We start from the raw sequence: 22,245 nt of genomic DNA, 5'->3' as shown, positions 1-22,245 counted from the left end.
TGTTTTGAAAGGGAAGACGTCGTATGAGGTTTTATTTCATAAATTGCCTTCTTATGAGATGTTGAAAGTGTTTGGTTGTCTTTGTTATGCACACAATCAACGCACTCGTGGTGATAAATTTGAGACGCGAAGTCGTAAATGTGTTTTTGTTGGGTATCCATTTGGGAAAAAGGGGTGGAGATTGTATGATTTAGACACAAAAGAGTTTTTTGTGTCTCGTGATGTGAGATTTTATGAGCATATTTTCCCATTTGGATCACCATCAAATATGGACAATGAACCTGTTTCTGCACTGTCTGATACACGGATCAATGATGAAGAGACGAACAGTTCAGAACTGGACAGTCCTACGTCAGAAAATAGGACAGAACCAAACCCGGAGATTGCAGTACCAGGTTCTTCAGAAACCGAAGCTGAACCAAACCCGGTGACTGAATCTCCGGGTTCTTCAGAAGCAAGGCAGGAACCGAATCCGGCAATTGAAAATCTGGGTTCTTCTTTACTGGCAGAATCGGGTCAGAATGAGACAGAACAGTTTGCGCAGAATGAGGAAGAGGAGCTAGGAAGGGGCAAACGAACAAAAGTTCCTTCATCTAAGCTCCGGGATTTTGTGACTCACACTGTAAAGAAATATAGTCCACCCCAAGCTTCATCAATTTCATCATCTCCCTCAGGTACACTATATCCTCTAACTCATTATGTTAATTGTGATAAATTTTCTGCAAAACATCGTAGATTTCTTGCAGCAATTACAAATGCAGTAATCCCACGTAATTACAAAGAAGCAGTCAAAACTGAAGGGTGGCGTGGTGCAATGGCTGCGGAAATCAGTGCTCTTGAGGAGCAACATACTTGGGAACTTGTGAAATTACCGCCTGGGAAGAAGGCTCTAGGCAGCACCTGGGTTTATACAGAAAAGCGAAATGAGAAGGGTGAATTGCTGCGTTATAAAGCGCGGCTGGTCTGCTTTGGCAATCATCAAGTGGAAGGGATTGATTACAATGAGACTTTTGCTCCAGTGGCCAAAATGACAACAATTCGAACTTTCTTATCCATTGCAGCTGTGAAAAAGTGGTATGTACATCAGATGGATGTTCATAATGCATTTTTGCATGGTGATTTGGAAGAAGAGGTATATATGAAGCTTCCACTTGGGTTCAGTGCAGATTCGCAGGGTTTGATATGCAGATTGCGCAAATCTCTGTATGGATTGAGACAAGCACCACGGTGTTGGTTTGGGAAATTGATGGAAGCTTTGAAGAGATTTGGTTTCAAACAATCTTATTCTGATTATTCTCTTTTTACCTTTACAAAAGGGAGTATTCAGATCAATGTGTTGATTTATGTCGATGATATGATCATTGCTGGAAATAATGATGCTGCTTTGAATGCTTTTAAAGCATATTTAGGGCGTTGTTTTAAGATGAAGGATTTGGGAGCCTTGAAATATTTTCTTGGCTTAGAAGTTGCTCGTAACTTTGAAGGTTTCTTTATAAATCAACGGAAGTATGCACTTGAGATTATTGCTGAGACTGGTCTTCTAGGCGGCAGACCTGCTGTCTGTCCTATGGAGCAGAATCATAAACTTGCTCTTGCGACGGGGGCATTACTGGAGGATGCGACAAAGTATAGACGGCTGGTGGGGAGGCTCATTTATTTGTCTGTTACTCGTCCTGATTTGGCTTATGCTGTGCATATTTTGGCGCAATTTATGCAACAGCCTCGTATAGAGCATTGGGAGGCGGCCCTGAGAGTGGTGCGCTACTTGAAGAAAAGTCCTGGTCAAGGTATTCTTCTTCGGTCTACTAGTGATTTGAGGTTAGTTGGATGATGCGATTCTGATTGGGCTATTTGTCCTCTTACTCGGAGATCTTTGACTGGTTGGATGATATTGTTGGGTTATTCCCCAATTTCTTGGAAGACGAAGAAACAGCACACGGTTTCTCGCTCTTCTGCGGAGGCCGAATATCGGTCGATGGCTGCTACTACGTGTGAGTTGAAATGGCTTAAGCAGTTATTGAAGGAGTTGGGGGTTAATCATCCAAAGGGTATGCACTTACTCTGTGATAGTCAATCTGCAATTTACATTGCGAAAAATCCAATTTTTCATGAGCGAACAAAATATATTGAAGTTGATTGTCATTTTGTTCGTGATGCAATTCAAGACGGGCTTATTTCGCCGTCCTATGTGCCTACAAAAGTACAATTAGCAGATATTTTTACTAAAGCCTTAGGACGAACGCAGTTTGATTTTTTAATGCGCAAGTTGGGCATTTGTGACTTACATGCTCCGACTTGATGGGGGGTGTTAATTCCTAATTAGTGTTAATTCCTAATTTGGTGTTAATTCCTAATTAGTGTTAATTCCTTTTTATTATTAGATTAGGAATTGTTTTCCTTTTGTGTTAATTCCTAATTTGGTTTTTCCTTTTCCTTGTGGGACAAGATTTTGTACTTGTATAAATATGTGAATATGTGAATGAGAAAGAGGAGATTTTTACCAAAATATCAAAAATACATTCTAATTTACATGTTCCTAACCACACAATTGTCTATCAAATAAGAAATGGAATGGATCAAACGAAGAGCAATACCAAGATTTTCCATGTCGTAAGTATCATCTTTTATCATTGGTTCATTGTTTACTTCGACAATAGATCCTCGTGAGGTTATGAAGATATCTGAATCAGTGGGAAATTTATATTGCCATTGCCATTGAGATTGATAATGAAATCTTCTACAACAATATTAAAGTCTGACAGAATATACTATGTTTCCTCTTGTCTAAATTATTAATTACTACTATCATCATTTAGGTTTATTTTAACCACTTCACCCATGGAAATTTGTCACTAAAGAATAAAAAACAAAGAAAAAGGAATAAAATATCAATCTGTGACAAACATATGAAACATGTTGAAGATATGTTGAACAGAGAACATATTGTTAAAAATATGTAATATATTTCTACATAAATTGGGACTCTTCAATTTCAATTTTTGTGACAAATTTCAAAACTAGAGCAATAATTTTTTTTTTTTTTGTAAAAGTTTAAATTTCAAAGAGACAATATTTCTGAATTTAAAGAGAAAAGATGAACAGTTGAGAAATAAAGAGTTTTTTTATCAACGTATTTTGTGGTGTATTAATGAGAGAGAGTTTTTTCTTGAGTTAGACTACATTTATTAAGGGAGTATTAATATTAAGACTTCTATTTGGAGAAATATTAAATAATGAATTAAATGATAAATTAATACTTTCAATTTATATTAATTGTATTTCTTAATTTGTGTGAAAGACATTAGATGGCTTGCATAATGGAATGAAGAGAGTAAACATATATAATTGGGGATCGTTTTTAAAAGAAATTGTTTGTATTATAATTGAAATGATAGAAAAAGAACTTTGTGAAATATAAATATAAATTAAAAAGGGAGGAAAGATAAGAGGACATGACAACAAAGTTTTTGATCAGGTATTAGTGATAGTAATTAGGGAAAAAAATATTGCTTAAAAAGAACTTTTAACATAAACTTTTTGATGTACTTATGGAGTTTATGGCAGGCTAGAAACACCCGTCTTTGGCAGTATGAGATTCACACAACAGACCAGGTAGTGGCTCAAGCTCGCACTATACTTACCGACTGGTCAGAAGTCAACGCCTTGCGGAATCAACCTGATACAGGAGAACAACAGAACGTAAATATAGCAACATGAAATATTGCAGTTGCTGGTTGCACAACATGACACCCGCCGTCGGGAGGGTCGCTCTCGTGTTGTGTCGATGCAGCATGTTTTAATGTCGATAGTCGTGCAAGAATAGGAGCAACAGTACGGGATGCAAATGGGCAGTTCGTAATAGGGAGATGTGCGGGTCTGCTATGCTGTTTGACGACACGAGAATGTGAGGCCGAAGCTTTATTACAGGCTATGCAATGGCTGGAAGCTGATGGAATTATGGATGTGGTTTTCGAATCCGATGCTAAACAAGTGATTGATGCAATAAATTCTAGTTCTGGTGATGATTCTGAATTTGGAGATAGAATCATTCAAATACGGTTGATTCTAACATCAAATGACTCTTACTTGGCCAAATGGATACGACAGTAAGCAAATGGGATGACGCATGTGTTAGCACAGTCTTCTCGTTTATCCACTTGCCCTTCATTTTTTAATTCATTACCGAGTTTTATTTCTGATTCATTGTTACAATTTTGTCAAATTATGACTCATTAATTCATTGATTAAAAAAAAATTACCTATTTAAACCCATACAACTATTCACCAAATTATATTATTAATTTTTTTTGACTAATTAAACCCGTAAGATAACAAAATCTCTAATTTTGGAAAATAAAAAACCTCTGTATGGCAACCAAAATCTCCAAAAAAATCAGAAAAAAGTTAGTAGAAAATAAACAATGGAAAAAAAAATTAACAATAAATAAAAGGGTAAAGTTCAAATAAAACCCTTGTGGTTTCACTAATTTTCAGATAAAGGACTGTGGTTTACTTTTTGTCAAAACAAGGATTGAGGTTTCAAACTTGAATTAATACTATTAAAACCATCTTTAACGACCTGAAAATGAAAATTTCCAAGAATTAAAGTTGTTCAATATCATATTTTCTATGGAACTACATTTTCGATTTTCGAAAATCATCTTTTTTGGAACTTTCTCTGTCTAAACATTAACTTTCTCTCTTTTTACCAAACATCATCTAAACAATCTCAAAATAAAAAAGTCGAAGAATTAAAGTTGCTTAGAATATTAGTAGTTCTTAAAATATGTCATTTTTGAAGTCGTCAAAGGTGATTTTAATAGTATCAATCGAAAAAGTCCTTATTTTGTTAAAGTTAAAAACCTCAATCATCGTTTTGACAAAAAGTAAACCACAGTCTTTATCTGAAAATTAGTGAAACCACAGAGGTTTTATTTGAACTTTACCCTAAATAAAATCCATAAAAGGAAGGTATTGGCTTGAATTTGAAAAGAAAAAAAAAAAGGTTAATTAGCTCCTAAGCAAGTACCGTCAGCTTACCTGAGTTGAAAAAGACAAAAGGTTGCCCTTGAACCTGTACAAATTTTGTTTTTGATCCCATGTCAACTTTCAAAGTATCTGATCGTTTTTTTTTTTTTTTTAACCTGAAAGAGACGACTTAAATAGATGATGGATTTGCATCCATGTAAATAATGTTCACAAGCCACTCTGGTACAATAGTTGAAACAAAATCGCTAGCATTGGAACAGGCAAGCCTAGCTACCAAATGAGCCGCACCGTTCGCTAAGCGAGAAATAAAAACTAATTTAAAAGAAGGGGTGGATCTTAGCAGGATTCGACAATCTTCTACAATCATACCAAATTCAGAAATGTCCTGCTTTTCAGAGTGAATAGCATCTACCACAGCCTTAACATCAGATTCAAATATAACAGCAGAGTAACCCAAATTAGCAATCCATAACAAACTTGTGCGGATTGCAAGAGCTTCAATGGCACGTGGCTCTTTAATGCTTGGGATAAGACTGCTACTACAAAAAAGGAATGCTCCCCTTTCGTCCCTAATAACCGCTCCCATGCCACTACTCTCTAGTTCATTGAAAATGGCCCCATCTATATTGCATTTGATAAAGCCCGGGCAAGGCGTGTTCCATCTATGAAGAGGATTTGGTAAAGGGTGGTTACCTTTCTTTTTTTTAATTTATATAAAATACACAAGATGTATTCCACGCATTTTAGAATGTTATTATATAATTAAAAATTGATTAAAAAGAAAGTTATTGTTTGCTTAATTATACAACTTGTTTTCTCTAATCTAAGAATTGTATTTCTGATTTCAGTCGTTTTACTTTTTTTTAAGACTCGTGTAATATATGTTCTACATTTAACTTATTTTTTTTAACAATCGAATGATCAATTGATTATATTTTGTACAAGTTCAGGAAGCTAACTGCACATTTTATGTAAATTGAAAGAGCAATCAGGACACTTTGAAAGTTCAGGAGTCAAATCAATATTTTTAAACAAGTTCAAGGTCCAAATGATGAATTAAGCCTTAAATTAAACATATACAAAGAGAGAGAAAAGCACGGCGATTTTACAGAGAAAAGAAAGAAAGAGAAAGACACCACCAACTTTAACTGTATGCAAATTCAATTCCAATTCATCCTATTTGTACTCCAATTCTAACACACAAACACTCTCTCTCTCGCACACTCTCATCGATCAAATCAAGACTATGTTTTTATGCCTTTACCCTTCTTCTTCTTCTTCGTCTAGGGTTTTTCTCTACTCTTTGCTATGACCATGGCTCCTTCCCCAAGCACCTCATCCTCCTCTTCTACCCGCCACCGCCAATTCCGCTTTCCTCATTCTCATGCCTCCTCTCCTTTTCACCACTATCACCGCCCTCGCCAGCCTCATGTTCCTATTTTTGTAGTTAAACTTCTTTCAAACAACAACACTCCCCAAAATCACCGTTCACTTGATTCAATACTTTCCGAATGTAACCCCAAACCTGTTAAAATTTTCCCCAAACCTTCTGCTACTATCTTCGCCAGTCTTCAATTTCAGCTACAGTCTGACGCTTTTGATGCCGTTGTTTATCTCTGGGAGCGACGGCTTGCCGGGGATCATATGCTTACTCCCGTCGTTTATTTTCGTGACTCTGGTGATGTTGATGAAAGAATCCTGAGTTTATTCCTGTTGTATGTGCAGAAGCTCTTCCATGGGGACTCTGTTGAGAAATTGGAGAGGAAAGTCCGTGATTTATCTATTGAGATTGAGAAGGCTGTTGTTCCTCTGCTTAGGAGGCATTTGCCGCTTCACACTTTCAAAGAGCGTGATGCGAGGAGGAAGAGTTTGCGCGGGGAGATGGACGGACTTCTCAAGAGGATTGAGGAGTTTAAGTCTGCGTTGAACTCCGTGATGGATTATCTCGAAGGGAAGGAGGTTGAGGAGTTTGCTGTTTTGGGGTTTAAAAATGAGCAGGGGTTTAATTGGAGTAAGATACATTGTTTGTTGTTGAGGGAGTGTAGGCGTCTTGAAGATGGCTTGCCCATATATGGGTTTAGGAAGGAGATTTTGGAGCAAATACATTTGCAACAGGTACCTCTCGATTTTAATTGAACTCAGAGCGTGGTGTTTGCTCTATACTAATTTTGTGAAAGTATGTGAATCAAATTTGTTCTTTGATGCCTTTTTGTGGATAATGGTGCTGTAGTTTGTACTCTGTAATTTGACAACTGGATGATAATTGGTTGGGCAGTTTATTTTGTGCTATGAGTAAGTTCGCCAATGCTGTCTAATCTATTCAATTGAACTGTGTTATACGCGGTTGCTTTTATAACTTTGGGAGAAGAGTTAAGTGTCTGGCGCTTACTATTTTCTTTCACAAATGTCTATGTGTTCACTCTGAACATATTCAATTTATATCAACACATCTCTTGCAACATTTAAGAATTGTTTTGAATGTCAATAAAAAATTTGGTCATTTTGTTTTTCTCACAGGTAATAGTCTTGATTGGAGAGACAGGTTCAGGAAAGAGTACGCAGTTGGTACAATATCTTGCTGATTCTGGAGTAGCTGTCAGCGGTTCTATTTTGTGTACTCAGCCTCGTAAAATTGCAGCAATATCTTTGGCAAAAAGGGTTGGAGAAGAAACCGGTGGATGTTATGAGGATAAATCAGTTACCTGCTATCAAACTTATTCATCTTCCCATCGTTTTGATTCCAAGATAATATATATGACTGATCACTGTCTAATGCAGCATCTAATGGAAGATAAGACTTTGTCTGGAGTTTCCTGCATTATTGTAGATGAGGCTCATGAAAGAAGCTTGAGTACTGATCTTTTGTTGGCTTTGATCAAAGAACTACTTATCAAGAGGCGTGAGCTAAGGCTTGTTATAATGTCTGCAACAGTTGATGCAAGCAAATTATCAGAGTACTTCTTTGGTTGTAGAACCTTCCATGTGATAGGGAGAGGTTTTCCTGTGGAGATAAAATATGTTCCTGGTGCCTCTGAAGGGCCTTCTGGCTTTCTAACCAGCAGCAGTAGTATTGCTCCATATGTTTCTGGTGTTGTCAAGATGGCATTGGAGATCCACCAAGTAGAGAAGGAAGGGACCATTCTTGCATTTTTGACTTCTCAGCTGGAGGTAGAATGGGCTTGTGAGAAGTTTCAGTCACCCTCTGCAATTGCAATGGCATTACATGGAAAGCTTTCTCATGAGGAACAATGCCGTGTTTTCCAAAACTACCCTGGGAAAAGAAAAGTTATTTTTGCCACAAATTTAGCAGAAACATCCTTGACAATTCCTGGGGTTAAGTTTGTGGTTGATTCTGGAATGGTGAAGGAAAGCAGGTTTGAACCTAGCTCTGGTATGAATGTCCTCAGAGTTTGCAAGATTAGTCAAAGTTCTGCCAATCAACGGGCTGGTCGTGCTGGTCGAACGGAACCTGGAAAGTGTTACCGGCTTTACTCGGAATCTGATTATCTGTCGATGGAGTTACACCAGGAACCTGAAATTCTTAAAGTGCACCTTGGTATTGCCATTTTAAGGATCCTTGCTCTGGGCATTCAGAATGTGCTAGACTTTGATTTTATTGATGCCCCTAGTGAAAAAGCAGTTGACATGGCCATCAGGAACCTTGTTCAGTTAGGTGCTATTGTCTGCAGAAGTGGTGATTTTGAACTAACTGCAGATGGAAACAACTTGGTTAAGTTGGGCACTGAGCCACGACTTGGAAAGATTATTCTTGAAAGTTGCCGTTATGGTTTGCGTAAGGAGGGAGTTGTTCTTGCTGCTGTTACAGCAAATGCAAGTAGCATATTTTGCAGAGTTGGGACAGATGATGACAAACTCAAATCAGATTGTCTTAAGGTGCGATTTTGCCATCCTGATGGGGATCTCTTTACGTTGCTTACTGTCTATAGGGAATGGGAGAATGAGTCCCCAGATAATAGAAATAAATGGTGTTGGAACAACAGCGTTAATGCTAAGACTATGCGCAGATGCAAAGATACAGTAGTAGAGTTGGAGAACTGTTTGAAAAATGAACTTCATATCATTATTCCAACTTACTGGGTTTGGTCACCCCATGTTGTCACAGAGCACCATAGTTGCATGAAAAAGATTGTGCTATCTTCACTAGCAGATAATGTAGCGATGTATTCTGGGTATGATCGTCTTGGTTATGAGGTGCTCTCAAGTGGGGAGTACTTTCAGCTTCATCCTTCATGTTCATTGCAAGTGTACAGCCAAAAGCCAGACTGGGTTGTCTTTGCTGAACTTTTGTCTATATCATGTCAATATATGGTGTGCGTTACTGCCATCGACTTTGATACTGCGTCTGCATTTAGTCCTCCTCTATTCAATATCTCAAGTATGCAAAACAGAAAGTTGCAGTTGAATGTGATCAAAGGATTTGGTGCCACTCTCTTAAGAAGGTTCTGTGGAAAGGGAAACACTAACTTGCTCTCTCTTCTTTCTCGCATACGGGCAGATCTTATGGATAACCGGATAGGTATTGAAATGGATGTGGAAAATAATGAGGTTTTATTATACGCCTCTGCACAAGACATGGAAAAGGTTTATGCCATTGTTAATGATGCATTGGAATATGAAGTAAAATGGTTGAGTAATGAATGCCTGGAGAAGTGTCTATATCATGGGGGACGAGCTGGTGCTTCTCCCCCTGTTGCACTATTTGGACCTGGTGCAGAAATTAGGCATCTGGAATTGGAAGACAAGTGTCTCAGTGTTGATGTGTTTGTTTCAAATGGAAATGGTCTGGATGACAGGGAAATTTTGACATTCTTCGAAAAATCTGTGTCTGGGGTTTGTGGTTGTCACAGATTTTCAAGCGGCAGACAAGATGGTGACCTTATTGAGCACTGGGGCAGGGTGACATTTCTTAGTCCTGAAGCTGCCAAGAATGCTCTAGATTACAATGGATTTGAGCTATCTGGTTGTTCACTTAAGTTGTCCCCTGCTAGATCATCAGTTGGAGGTGGACATAAATCATCATCATTTGCTGCCTTAAGAGCCAGAGTCACTTGGCCCCGGAGGTACAGCAAAGGGTTTGCAGTTGTCAGATGTGAAATAAATGATGCTGAATTTGTCGTTCAAGATTGCCATAATCTGCTGATTGCAGGCAGGTTTGTTCAGTGTGAAGTCAGCCTAAAGGAAGCAAATTGTGTTGTCATCAAAGGATTGGATAGAGATACTTCTGAACCAGAAATTCTAGAAGTTCTTAAAAGGACCACAAATAGGAGAATTGTGGATGTATTTCTGATTAGAGGGGATGCTGTAAATAATCCTCCTCTTGGTGCTTGTGAAGAAGCTATTCGCAAGGACATTGCTCCATTCATGCCAAACGAGGCACCCCTGAGTAATTATTGTCATGTTCAAGTCTTCCCCCCTGAGCCAAAGGATAGTTTCATGAAGGCTGAGGTCACTTTTGATGGGAGACTTCATCTGGAGGCAGCAAAAGCATTGCAACATATTCAAGGGAAGGTTCTTGCTTGTTGTTTCTCATGGCAGAAAATCCAATGTCATCAGGTGTTCCATAGTTCTGTATCATGTCCTGCTTCTGTTTATCCATTCATTGAGAGGCAGCTTAAATCGTTAGTCAATAACTTTGCAAACCGACCTGGTAATTCCATTCTCAGTGAATATTTGCTTGAATGTATTTATGTTGTTGCTACTCTGGTTCCATCTGCTTTTCAAATTATAATTGCTCTATTCTTGTTTCATTCATTTACAAAATGGCTCTAGTTATGTGTGTTCTCTTTTTGTGCCAGTTATATGGTGATACATCTGTAATTTATATTTTTCTGGGTGATGATGACTAGAATGATGAGTGTTTGTGGTGCCATTGATTTCATTAGCCGTGGTAAGGAAGTTAAAGCATATTTGTGGTGTGAGGCCTGAAGTTTCATAGCATATATAGAAACTGCATAGCTGACCTTTAGATAATGATTTGAAGCTGGCTCTTTGTCTTGTTCTGGTGTGCTGTTCTTTATGGTTCTTTCATCATCATATTGGAATAGATTTTGTTTCAACCTATTGAGGATGTGGTGCTGTTATTTGATTGTGCTGAAATGCAGTTTTCATTATTTTGTTCAGATTTGGAGTTCTGTTATATATATAGGCCCTGTTTGGTAAAGAGCTTTTTGGAGTAAAATTAGAGGTTTTGACTAGTCAAACCTCTAATAGTGGTGTTTGGTAAGGAGAGGTTTGAAAGAGCTTGTTGGGTCCAAAAAGCTAATTTTGAAAAAGCTCATTTTAGGAGCCTTTTCAATTAGCTTATTGCTCCATCTCTTTTTATGGACATTTTTACCCCTATTAATAATCTTTAATTCCAAATAAATCCTTTACCATGTCCTTATTTGTCATTTTACACAAACAACTATTAGCAATCAGCTAGTTCACACAATCCGCTAGTCAAATCAGCTAACCAAAAAGGTAATGAGCTAACAGCTAATGTAATCAGCTATCAGCTAACAGCTAATGTAATCAGCTAACAGCTAACAGCTAATTGCCAAACAGGGCCATAGACCAAACGGAATCCTTCTATTTCAAGTGAAAAATACCATTTTATTCTCACTACTATAAAATTAATTACATGTTATCCCAAGGCCTCTAGTTTACCAGTAACTAGCCTGTCAAGTCTCCAACTTCCATTTTATTTTCCAATCAGTGAAAAACTTCTACTTTTTTTTTTTTTATGTATTACTAGTTTTATGAGTAAATAGGAGAAAGATATTTGTTCTATTTCAGAAACTGGCTGAAATAGGTAAATGTTGCCATAGCTTAGGCTTAAATAGAGAAGGTCAAATAATTGGGTATCATTGCAAAATGGTCAAAGGTGTGAAGTCAGTTGGTGTTTAGATTTCAGATTCTTTCCCTTCTAGTTTTCAGTCTTCAATAACCAGATTAAGTTGTCTGACCAAAACTGGTTGCATATGGTTTAAGGTAATTCGGTTCACTTCTGGTCAGACAACTTGATCCTTTGAGTCTACAGGATGGAAAAATCGCACCTTAAGGCAATCTGTTAAGAAAATGCAAGTAGCATATTTTGCAGAGTTGTTACAGAGGTTGACAAACTCAAATCAGATTGCCTTATCCTAGCTTCTAGAGCTTAAAGTATGACATCTTGTGTTAATTAAGAAATTGTTGGCATTTTTTATGCACTGTAGCAGAATATCTCACTACTAGGGAGTTTTCTTCAATAAGGTGAATGGCTTGTTTTTGGAAAATAACAAGTAAGATTCTGACAGAAGTTCAGAAACTGGTACTTTTTTAGTTTTAAAAAGCCTGTTACGGTTGTCTTATTTTAGGTTATATTATTTAGGGTTTTTTTTTATTATTTAGGAGTCTTTAATATTTAGGAGTCTTTTATTATTTAATATTTATTAATTTATGTTCAGTATTGCTTATTTAATCAGGTTAGTTTTCGTCTTTCTTTTTGCTGGTAGTATTTGTTAGTCTTTTTAATTTTGGTAGAATCCTAGTTGTGGTAGAATCCTAATTGTGGTAGGATCCTTTTGGCTAAGGATACCTTGGGTGTTTAGGAATCAGTGTACCTCTTTATAAAAGGGGATTTTCTATTGATTAATTTTATGCAGAATTTTATATAAAAAATATCAGGAAGAGCTGGTGATCTCTTAAATAAAAAAATCCACCATCGATTGTTAAGAAAATAGGTCCTTCAAAGAAGGGCAGAAATATCAACGAAGGAATCACATCTGATTTCATTGCGGGAAGGCCCGTGACGAGACCCTATTCGCGTGCTCATAACAAAGCCTTATCAATATCAAGTAGTTTCGGAATGCATTTTACATGTCTTTCCTTTGGGATTCAAGTTCTTTGATTTTTTGAAGAAATGGGCCAAAATATCAATGGTATTATAAGAGGCTAGTTGCTGTATGCGTCGTTCTCTGTTTTCATTACATGCAATGGATGGATGTAATCGTTAGTTATTTGTTCTCATTTTCTTTTGTAGATTCATGTCGTTCTCTCTGGGGATTCTTTTGTGTTATTTATTTAGTGACAATTGGAGTGCATCACTGTGGCTTTTAGCATCTCGTGTTAATTTAGGATGAACTTTAGATTTGTATGTGGAGAACTTTTAGTTTTCCATTGTTATATATTGCAGTACGATACTTAGTACTATAACAATACAATGCTAATGGTTGAATTTTTACAGGTGTATATTGCATTTTGAAAAGGAATTGGAATGGCTCGTATAGAGTTAAGATCTCAGCTAATGCAACAAGGACAGTGGCAGAGTTGAGGCGTCCCCTGGAGCAGCTAATGAATGGAAAAATGTTGGATCATGTTAGCCTCACCCCAGCAATTCTCCAGCTTCTCTACTCCAGAGATGGAAAATCAATTATGAAGTCACTGCATCAACAACTGGGAACTTACATTTTATTTGATAGGCATAACATCTGTGTTAGGATCTATGGTCCAGAGAACAAAGTTGCTCTTGCTGAAAAGAAGTTGGTGGAATCTCTTTTGGCTCTCAATGGTAACAAGCATGTAGATATCCCTCTTCGAGGTAGAGTTCTGCCACATGATTTAATGAAAAGAGTGGTTGAGAAATTTGGACCCGACTTGCATTTGCTCAAAGTAAAGTTTCCTGAGGCTACGTTAACACTAAATACAAGGATCCATGCCATCTCATTCAATGGCAAAGAGGATCTGAGGCTGAGAGTGGAGGAACTAATTCACGACTTTGCACGATCTCTGACTGTTGGTATTACTGATCAGAAACCAGATGATAGATCTACTGCCTGCCCGATTTGCTTGTGTGAAGTTGAAGACTGTTACCAACTTGAAGCGTGTGCACATAAATTCTGCCGTTCTTGCTTGATTGACCAATTAGAGTCAGCAATGAGAGGACATGATGGTTTCCCAATACGTTGTGCCCATGAAGGGTGCGGGATGAACATTTGGCTCACTGATTTGAGGGCATTATTATCATTTGAAAAATTAGAGGAGCTTTTCAGGGCGTCATTGGGAGCTTTTGTGGCGTCTAGTGTTGGCAGGTACAGGTTTTGCCCTTCCCCCGACTGCCCTTCTGTTTACAGGGTAGCTGAACCAGATATGGTTAGAGGTCCGTTCGTATGTGGAGCATGCTATGGGGAGACATGTACGAGGTGTCACTTGGAGTATCACCCGTACGTATCGTGTGAAAGATACAAAGAATTCAAGGAGGATCCTGATTTGTCCTTGAAGGAATGGCGCAAAGGAAAAGAGCATGTTAAGGGCTGCCCAGTATGTGGGTACACAATTGAGAAGATAGAAGGTTGTAATCACATTGAGTGCAGATGCGGCAGGCACATTTGCTGGGTATGCTTAGAATCATTTAGCTGCAGCGATGACTGTTACGGGCACTTGAGGGCTATTCATCAAGCTATCATTTGACGATCAACCTAACGACAGAATTAGCTGGTAACCTCGTTGTACATTCTTGTATATATACATAACCTATATATATAGTATATGTGAAGTTAAGTAGGAGTATTCCTTTAGATTAGCTCTCAGTCTGTTGTTTCGGTTGGCTTATTAGGCTTGTGGTGATACTTTTCTGCAAATGACCCCTCGAGTTTAACATCTGGTTTGCTCGTGTTTAGATGACTTGATTAAATGTTTGCGAATCAATATGCACTGATGCAATTTAGCTTGTCGATAATGTTTAAAGATGGAATTTACCGAATATCAGCTGGCAGGTAGATAAGAGATACAAACGCATCAAATGATTGTTTTGATGATCAATTCTGTTAAAAAAAATGATTGTTTTGATTATTAAATCATTGGGTATATTGCATCTATGACCATTGAACTTTGCCTATTTTCATGATGTCAGCACTGAACTTCAAAACATAACATAACACTGAACTTCAAAACATAATATAAAAGCCAATGAATTTTATACGATTACTAAATTATACCTATGATTACTATTATTGTTGATTAATCTTTTTGATTTTTGACTCTTGATTCTTTTTTCAATAGGTTAACTTCTCTCTCCCTGTTTTACCCTTAACAAGCTCTTCCCTCTCCTTATCTCTTTCACTCTCTCCATCTGTTTATTATGAAAATCATACAGAGTTAATAATACTATTTTTTTTTCTTTCAAAATTCAAACCTTATTGGTTCCTTTCGAAGTTCAACTGGTTCGTTGGATATAATTTAATAATCTCAAAATGTATTTGCCAAAGAAATATTAGTAGATGCGCATTAAATAGATATAAGTAATTCTTCCAAATGTATGAACCATTTGATTGGAAAACTTATTTGAGTCAAATCCTATTGGTTTCGTGTGACGATGTGCATCTATGTAAGACTTTTGATTTTCCCAGATTGCAATTCCGCGACTACAATCCCGCGAATAGAAGAAATATGGCGATAATCAACCTGAATTCCTCCACAGACTGAAGCTTGAAGTGTATTGTATGGCGACAATCAACCTGAATTCCTACACAGACTGAAGCTTGAAGTGTATTGTACGGCGACAATCAACCTGAATTCCTACACAAACTGAAGCGCATTGAGTTAACAAGCTTCCAAGATGGGGAATATGCAATTTTGCCATCTAATTTCCTTCAACATTTTCCCAAATTGGAAAAGCTTGCTTTAAGTGATGCTTTGATTGAAGAATTGAGCTTTCACAAGGTCCAAGATAAGAGTCAGTTGCATTGTTGACAAACTTAAAACTATCAAATCTGCCAAAGCTCAAGCATCTAGTCCGTGATGATTCTCGACTAGCCCCCTTATTTCAAAATCTGGAAGATTTAGAAGTAGATTGGAGATCCTATGCCTTCATCATTGTCATTTCAAAATTTAGAAGTTGTCAAAATGTGATGGACTGATAGAAACTGAGTAGTATTTCAATTGTGTAAATAAACAGATGAAGAGAGAGAGAAACGGATGAAAGAGAGAGAGAAACAGACTCAACATTTTTGCCACCATACCGGTGTCGACGACACAAATGCATATATGAAATCCGTGTCAGATATGCTAGATAATAGTCCGATATGGTGATGAGAAGAATTTGAAGAGTCGTACAAAAGGAGGGAGTGATGAGAAGAATTTGAAAAGTTGTAAACCTTCGAAGAGTCGTACAAAAGTATCAGCTTTTTTGGAATAAAAAGCAAACCGTTTTCCCTTTTAAATCCTAATTGCTCTTACGGTGTAAAACCTTCACCAAATATCAATCCGAAATTGCAGTGCTGCAAGTCTCAAATAGAAATTCTCAGCAGGTAATCAATAAAAAAAAATATTTTCAGAGTTTATTTTTAAGTGATTTGCTTCATACCGCCTCTTATTTCCCACATACCGCCTCCAAATTACAATTTTGCCCTTTTCCTTTATATTTGAAAATTTAAGTTCAAATTGACATTCTAACTCCCTAACACATTAATTCAAACCCGAAAAAGAACCCGAACTAATTATGGTTGGACGTGGAGGTAAAAGAAAAGCAGTAGGGATCATTCCGGTATGTGTTTGAACTTAATAGTTTTTGGACATTTATTTTTAATTTTTTTTTTTTAGTTTTCTGTCCCGAAAATCGGGTGAATTTACTCATGGCGGGTCCAGGACCCGCCATGAGTAGCTTGACGGCGGGTCCTGGACCCGCCCGTCAAGAGATAGTGGCGGGTTCTGGACCCGCCGCTATGAAAACCGGTCGGTTTTCTGTCCCGATTTTCGGGACAGAAAACTAAAAACTAAAAAAAAAAATTTAGTAGTTAGCGTATTGTTTTTTGAACTTTAGCGTGTTGTTTTTAGAAATATTTAACGTATTTTTTTTGTAGAACTTTAGCGTGTTGTTTTTAGAAATATTTAGTGTATTTTTTTTTGTAGAACTTTAGCGTGTTGTTTTTAGAAATATTTAGCAGATTATATTTATAAATTTAGCTTGCTGTTTTTAGAAATTTAGCGTATTGTTTTTAGAAATTTTTTTATAAGTAACTGTTGAATGTTTATTTTCCAGCGTGACATATATACGTTATGCAGATTAGGCGCCAAACGGGTCCGTGGACCTCCTGCACATCTGCAGGCGGGTCCAGGACCCGCCAACATTCAAAGGGAGGCGGGTCCAGGACCCACCTCCCTTTAGTCAGGGGCGGGTCACGGACCCGCCCCGCTTTAGACGAGGGCGGGTCCTGGACCCGCCCCTGATGAAAATTAAAAAAAAAAAACTCTACAAAATTAAAAAAATTTAAAAATACATTAGATTGTTACCTCGTCTTCGGAGTTTTCGTGTTCCGACATTCTCGGATCCATAATTTTTGTGATTGTGCTTTGTTCGGGAGAGAGAAAGAGAGAGAGGAGGGTGATTTCAATTTTTTTTGAGAAATAATGGAAGGGGCATAATGGGTATGTAGGGGGGCGGGGGCTGTAAAAAGGGGGCGGTATACGGTAACACCCATTTTTAATTGTGTTAACCTTGATGCGGTATATTTTTTTTGGATTGGATAAAATTTAAAAAAGCACATGTGCTTTCATGTTTTTGTCTAAATGGGGATTATGGTTTTCGTTTTGTTAAAAACAAGGATCATTTAGTTTGACATTGTAAAAACAACTGTTAACGATCTCAAAGTGGAAAATTTAATTAAAATTGTTTAGTACCATAATTAACATGAAACCAAATTTTTTATTTTCTAAAACCATCATTTTCGGAGCTTTCCCTCTCTAAACATTTATTTTCTTTTCTCACCAAACAACACCTAAATGATCTCAAAATTAAAAAGTCGAAAAATTAAAGTTGCTAAGAATATCATCAAGTTTTTGAAATTTTTAATTTTGAATTCGTCAACCGTCATTTTATTTTTGAGGTCATTGTTTTTAGTAAAGCTAAAAACCTCAATCTCGCAAATGAAAACTTGATTCTCCGTTTGGACAATTTTTGTATGGATACCAGTTTAACAAACGTGAAAGCACATGGGTTTTTTTGGGTGTACCCTATATTTTTTAATTACTGTATCTCGTACTTGAATTCAAATTTAGGACGGTGTAACCGTTTGCAAAATTTTCAAACTTGCCATACTGAATATTCGGATCCGTGCCATAGGGTGTAATTTACCCGTTAATTCATTACAAATAATGGGGAAACACATAAATTCTATCAGACTGCAAGCTAAAATTATTGGTATTACATGTGCATTGAAATCTGACATAAAGATTCAGTTATTTAACATGACTGCCTGGTTTTTGTTTTAGAAGCTTTTCAATTACAGGTTCCACCATTGTTTCCAAGTCCTCTACGTCATGCATCAGATCATCCACCTGCGTTTCATCGGAGAGATAATTCATTAGTTCAATTGGATCCTCTATATGGTATCAGCGCTTCTAACATCAAGTGATCGATAGTTCTAATCTTGGCAACAATATATGATAAGATGAGTCTGTGTTGTATACACTTAGTTCAATTGTTTCATCGACATATGAAATTGATACTTGATCTTATTAGACCAAATAAAAGTTTTGTGTATGGTGGTACCTTATGAATGAAATTATTGGTTAGGTGAGCATCATGAGCAGTTGCTTTAGAAAGGTCTTGTATTAGAACAGCAGCTTGCTTAATTTTGGCATTATCAGGGAGATTTTCTGCGAGTTGAGATGATGCATTTTCTGCCAATGTTGACACCTTCTCTACTGCTGCTGCTACTTTTTCAGCTGCTTCTAGCCCTATTTCCACCTCCCCTATTCATATCCAATATTTACTTTCACATTTAACTCATAAGGTCATCAAAGATTTATTAACCATTTTTACTGATGCATATACCCCATATTTACCTTCTATCTTTTTCACTGCCAACCATTTTTGACTCCAGAATGGTAGTATAATAGATAATATACTGCCCAACATCCATTTTGCCCTGCATTGCATATGATGATTTTAAGCCTAGTTTTTATAAATATGTTTTTAAGCAAGAGAATTTCCACCCATTTGAAATTGGACCTAACTTTATTATAATAGCGAGTGCAATTCCTTAGGTCAATTTTAACTGTTTTTTCAATTCTATATGCATTTTAACTTTTTCAGAATCTCTCTTCATTTCGTTACATGATTTTAAAAAACAAATAGATTATTTTAAACAAATTTAAATAGTAAATTGGATATTTTAAAAATATAAGAAGAATTGATTTTTTAACAAATATAAAAGGCTAGGATATATTAGATAATTGATGGAATTGTCAATTTTAGGAATAATTTTAACCCTTAATACATTTAAAATGTAACAAAAGGATAAAAAGGGAATTCCAAAATAATAATAATAAAAATAAAAAAGCATTTTCAATATTGTCAATGAAATTTATGTATACATACCAGGCTGAGAAGTTGGGCCTTGGAGGATCTGGTGTTGTTGGCCGTGGTTTAACCGTGTTATCATTGGCTTTCACTCTAGTTTATGAACAAATATAAAATCAAAAGCAATTAATATTGTAATTAAGTTAAATGGATAAGAGCAAAATTTACTTTTTATCTCTACTGACAAGTTTATTATGGTTTGATTACATTTAATTTTTCAAACATCAAATTTAAAATATTTATTATGTTATAATTAGTTATAAACAATGAGCTAAAATGTTAAACAAGATAAAAAGTATAAATTATGACTCTGACCTTTACTTGTTTTAAGATCATCAGTTTTCTTGAGGCAAAACTAGGAATTCCTATTTTTTTTGTTACTGCATCGACCATAGACCAATTCCTCTTTTATTGGGGAGTATTGAATACACCCATAATTTTGAGCTTTTTTTTTTTTTTTTTTCTAAATCGTGTCATTGATCATTGATTCTATTATGAATCAAATATTTATTTAACTTTTCCATCCGAGTTTGGGCTCCATTAATTGTTAGGGTAATTCGGCTTACTAATATAGACAAATAAAAATAAGAAAACCTTAATTAGGAGAGAGAAAAATTTAAAAGTAAAAAGAAATTATAGAAATTAATTTCCAGTAGATTCTTCCAAACTCAATCTTCTTCTCTCCAATTTTACGATTTCCAAAATCAGAATCGTCAAATTGATCTTCTCCCATAACACCAAAATCTATTTCGAGCAGATTCTTTCAATCTGGATCTCTCTCTTAGTCAGGAAACTTATTTTTTTTATTTGTCCAGATGGAAGTAAAAACATCCATGTTAGCAGGCTGAATCCCTTAACGCATCTTGTCGTCTAAACTCGATGAAAAAGTTAAATAAATGTTGAATCCATAACAAAATTAACGCTCAATGTGAAAATAATAATTAATCAGGGGCTTAGTTATGCTTTTTTCCGTAAATCAATTATAAACAACTTATCAAAATACACAAAATTGTTTCAGTTTATCGACAAAATTATTTTGGAAGATCCGATGTGACATTCGAATAACTATCAAATCTGTCCGTTTAAAATTTCTGGATAAAATTAACCTTGCTTGGTGAGTAAAATTATACAATTTCGTTTGTTAAAGATAAATATACACATTGTCCTAGGAAAAACATATAAGAAACTGAGCCAAAATAATATTTTAGTATGGACCGAGCAAAAAAAAATAAGCCTTGTAATATATAAATAAATAAAATAGAAAAGTATATAAATAAAATTTGTGGTTTGGCCGATTTATGAAGATAACTTCATAGTTTAAAAGTTTACAAATACTTTATACAATTTACAAACGCTTGCAACAGTTAAAAAAGATTCATTTTACAAATTATACCATATATAAAATCTAATTTTGCAAATTAACTAAACTACGAATATTAAAAAAAAATTGACTTATAAATCCTGTAAGAGCTAACTTCACAAACCTCAAATCCTGTTCCAAATTAAACCAGAAAACTGTTTGTACAAATGGGTAAAACTTACATGTTGGTATGAAGATTATCTTTGGAAACAGTTGCAGTTGAATCATGAGGTCTGATAATATGCAATCCTTGATACCCATGTTGACTCTTGTTAGAACCTGTATTATATCCAACACAAACATTGGTGGAACTAAACCTGTATCTATAAATTAGTTGCAGAAAACTTAGTAGGTTGTAAGAAGAAGACATTGCTAATATTAATTAGTCTCTCTCCTCCTCCTGTAACCATAAATATATATATGAAAAAGTAGGATAAGTCATATGGTTTTTGCTTATTTGGTTGCTTCAAGTTAAGCTCTTTATACATTTTCTAGATTTTGTTTGCTTGTAAGCTATATATATGTTTCTTACTCCTTCAAGCAAGGAAATTCAATATAATATGCATATATCTTTAACTCTTTTTTCATGTATCATATTTGCATAAAATTGAAACAATAATATGGGAAAGTAATTATATTAAAAGAAGAAAAAAATATGAGGGCTAAAATCTCAATTTTTGTATATTACTACTCGAAATATATAGGACTGTAATTGAACCGAGACTTGGTCTGCTCATGCATTGGCTTGTCAGAAAATTTACGAGTTCGAGTTCGACACTCTGTTCGTGACTATCTTGTTAATTCATTCATGAACTTCGCTCGAACAACTCATTAATTATAGTTCTATTGATTTGAAATTTGTTTAACACAAAACCACGTAACTAAAATTTTACATTTTCCCATTTATAGAAATATTATTATTAAAAAAAAATCGAACAAAGCTTGCTCAGTAACAAGTTCATGAACATTATAATCGAGCTTGTTTATGAGTTTATTCTAATCACGAGCTTTCAAGTCGAGTTTCACTGTACTCAATCTCGACTCATTTATAAATCAAGCCGAACACAATCAATTTTGTTTACCAGACGGGCTTAACTCATTTACAGCCATACCTGGAATTATAGTGTTCTTTTTTTTTGATGAAGGGGAATTATAGTGTTCTACTCGCTGAACAATAGCATAGCTTATGGGATATGGGTTGGGCCAAGGATTTGAACACACTATTTGAACAAAGTTGGGCCCAATTTCAAATGGGTGGAGATCCTCTTCCTTAAAAACATGATATCATGCAGAACTCATCTAATACACTTATTTATAATAGGAAAAATTACACAGAAATTCATATCTTAAAAACTATTTACAACTATGTCAAGTCATCATTTTGGATTACGCCAAACTAGTAAAATTAGTACTTTTAATATATTTTAAGGATTAGAATTTATAAATTAGAAATCTAGAATATATTTTCTAGGGTTTATGGTTTATGAATTGGAGTCTAGATTTTTTAAATTATAATGTAAAATCATAATATATGAAGAATAATGATATATTAAGAATT

The 22,245-nt window shown here is 35.7% G+C and overlaps 2 protein-coding genes across 4 annotated transcripts; one reads left to right on the top strand and one right to left on the bottom strand.

Moving 5' to 3' along the window:
* The first annotated feature begins 6,114 nt into the window (after window positions 1–6,114).
* Window positions 6,115–16,248, top strand: LOC136226351 (ATP-dependent RNA helicase DEAH11, chloroplastic-like). Of its 3 annotated transcripts, none has more exons than XM_066014797.1 (4): window positions 6,115–7,104; window positions 7,507–10,657; window positions 13,214–14,463; window positions 15,375–16,248. In XM_066014797.1, exons 1-3 carry the CDS (start codon window positions 6,298–6,300, stop codon window positions 14,434–14,436), a joined length of 5,181 nt encoding a protein of 1,726 aa, XP_065870869.1. In that variant the 5' UTR covers window positions 6,115–6,297; the 3' UTR covers window positions 14,437–14,463; window positions 15,375–16,248. The 3 variants fall into 3 exon arrangements, with proteins under 3 accessions (XP_065870869.1, XP_065870870.1, XP_065870868.1); XM_066014798.1 differs by lacking the exon at window positions 15,375–16,248 and having other exon boundaries at window positions 7,507–7,686; window positions 7,768–10,657; window positions 13,214–14,698; XM_066014796.1 differs by lacking the exon at window positions 15,375–16,248 and having other exon boundaries at window positions 13,214–14,698.
* A 1,819-nt stretch (window positions 16,249–18,067) lies between these two features.
* LOC136226839 (uncharacterized) lies at window positions 18,068–21,109 on the bottom strand. Its single transcript, XM_066015499.1, has 5 exons — window positions 20,870–21,109; window positions 19,346–19,420; window positions 18,811–18,893; window positions 18,515–18,717; window positions 18,068–18,300 (listed from the first exon to the last, which is right to left on the bottom strand). The coding sequence occupies exons 1-5, from the start codon at window positions 21,055–21,057 to the stop codon at window positions 18,202–18,204; spliced, it is 648 nt and encodes a 215-aa protein (XP_065871571.1). The 5' UTR covers window positions 21,058–21,109; the 3' UTR covers window positions 18,068–18,201.
* Between the last annotated feature and the right edge of the window lie 1,136 nt (window positions 21,110–22,245).

The sequence above is a fragment of the Euphorbia lathyris genome, chromosome 4 (assembly GCF_963576675.1).
Source record: "Euphorbia lathyris chromosome 4, ddEupLath1.1, whole genome shotgun sequence".
Lineage (NCBI taxonomy): Eukaryota > Viridiplantae > Streptophyta > Magnoliopsida > Malpighiales > Euphorbiaceae > Euphorbia > Euphorbia lathyris.
Note: the sequence above shows the minus strand (reverse complement) of the source record. Positions and strands in the feature narration are given on the sequence as shown.

What these genes read in the sequence shown, in the direction of transcription:
- LOC136226351 (XM_066014797.1), top strand. Translation starts at nt 6,298, where the DNA reads ATGACCATGGCTCCTTCCCCAAGCACCTCATCCTCCTCTTCTACCCGC. An exon ending in AGCAAATACATTTGCAACAG is followed by an intron (nt 7,105 to 7,506) that starts GTACCTCTCGAT and finishes TTTTTCTCACAG; the next exon opens with GTAATAGTCTTGATTGGAGA. An exon ending in TAACTTTGCAAACCGACCTG is followed by an intron (nt 10,658 to 13,213) that starts GTAATTCCATTC and finishes GAATTTTTACAG; the next exon opens with GTGTATATTGCATTTTGAAA.
- LOC136226839 (XM_066015499.1), bottom strand. Translation starts at nt 21,057, where the DNA reads ATGTCTTCTTCTTACAACCTACTAAGTTTTCTGCAACTAATTTATAGA. An exon ending in AGGCCCAACTTCTCAGCCTG is followed by an intron (nt 18,894 to 19,345) that starts GTATGTATACAT and finishes TATGCAATGCAG; the next exon opens with GGCAAAATGGATGTTGGGCA. An exon ending in GGCAGTGAAAAAGATAGAAG is followed by an intron (nt 18,718 to 18,810) that starts GTAAATATGGGG and finishes GGATATGAATAG; the next exon opens with GGGAGGTGGAAATAGGGCTA.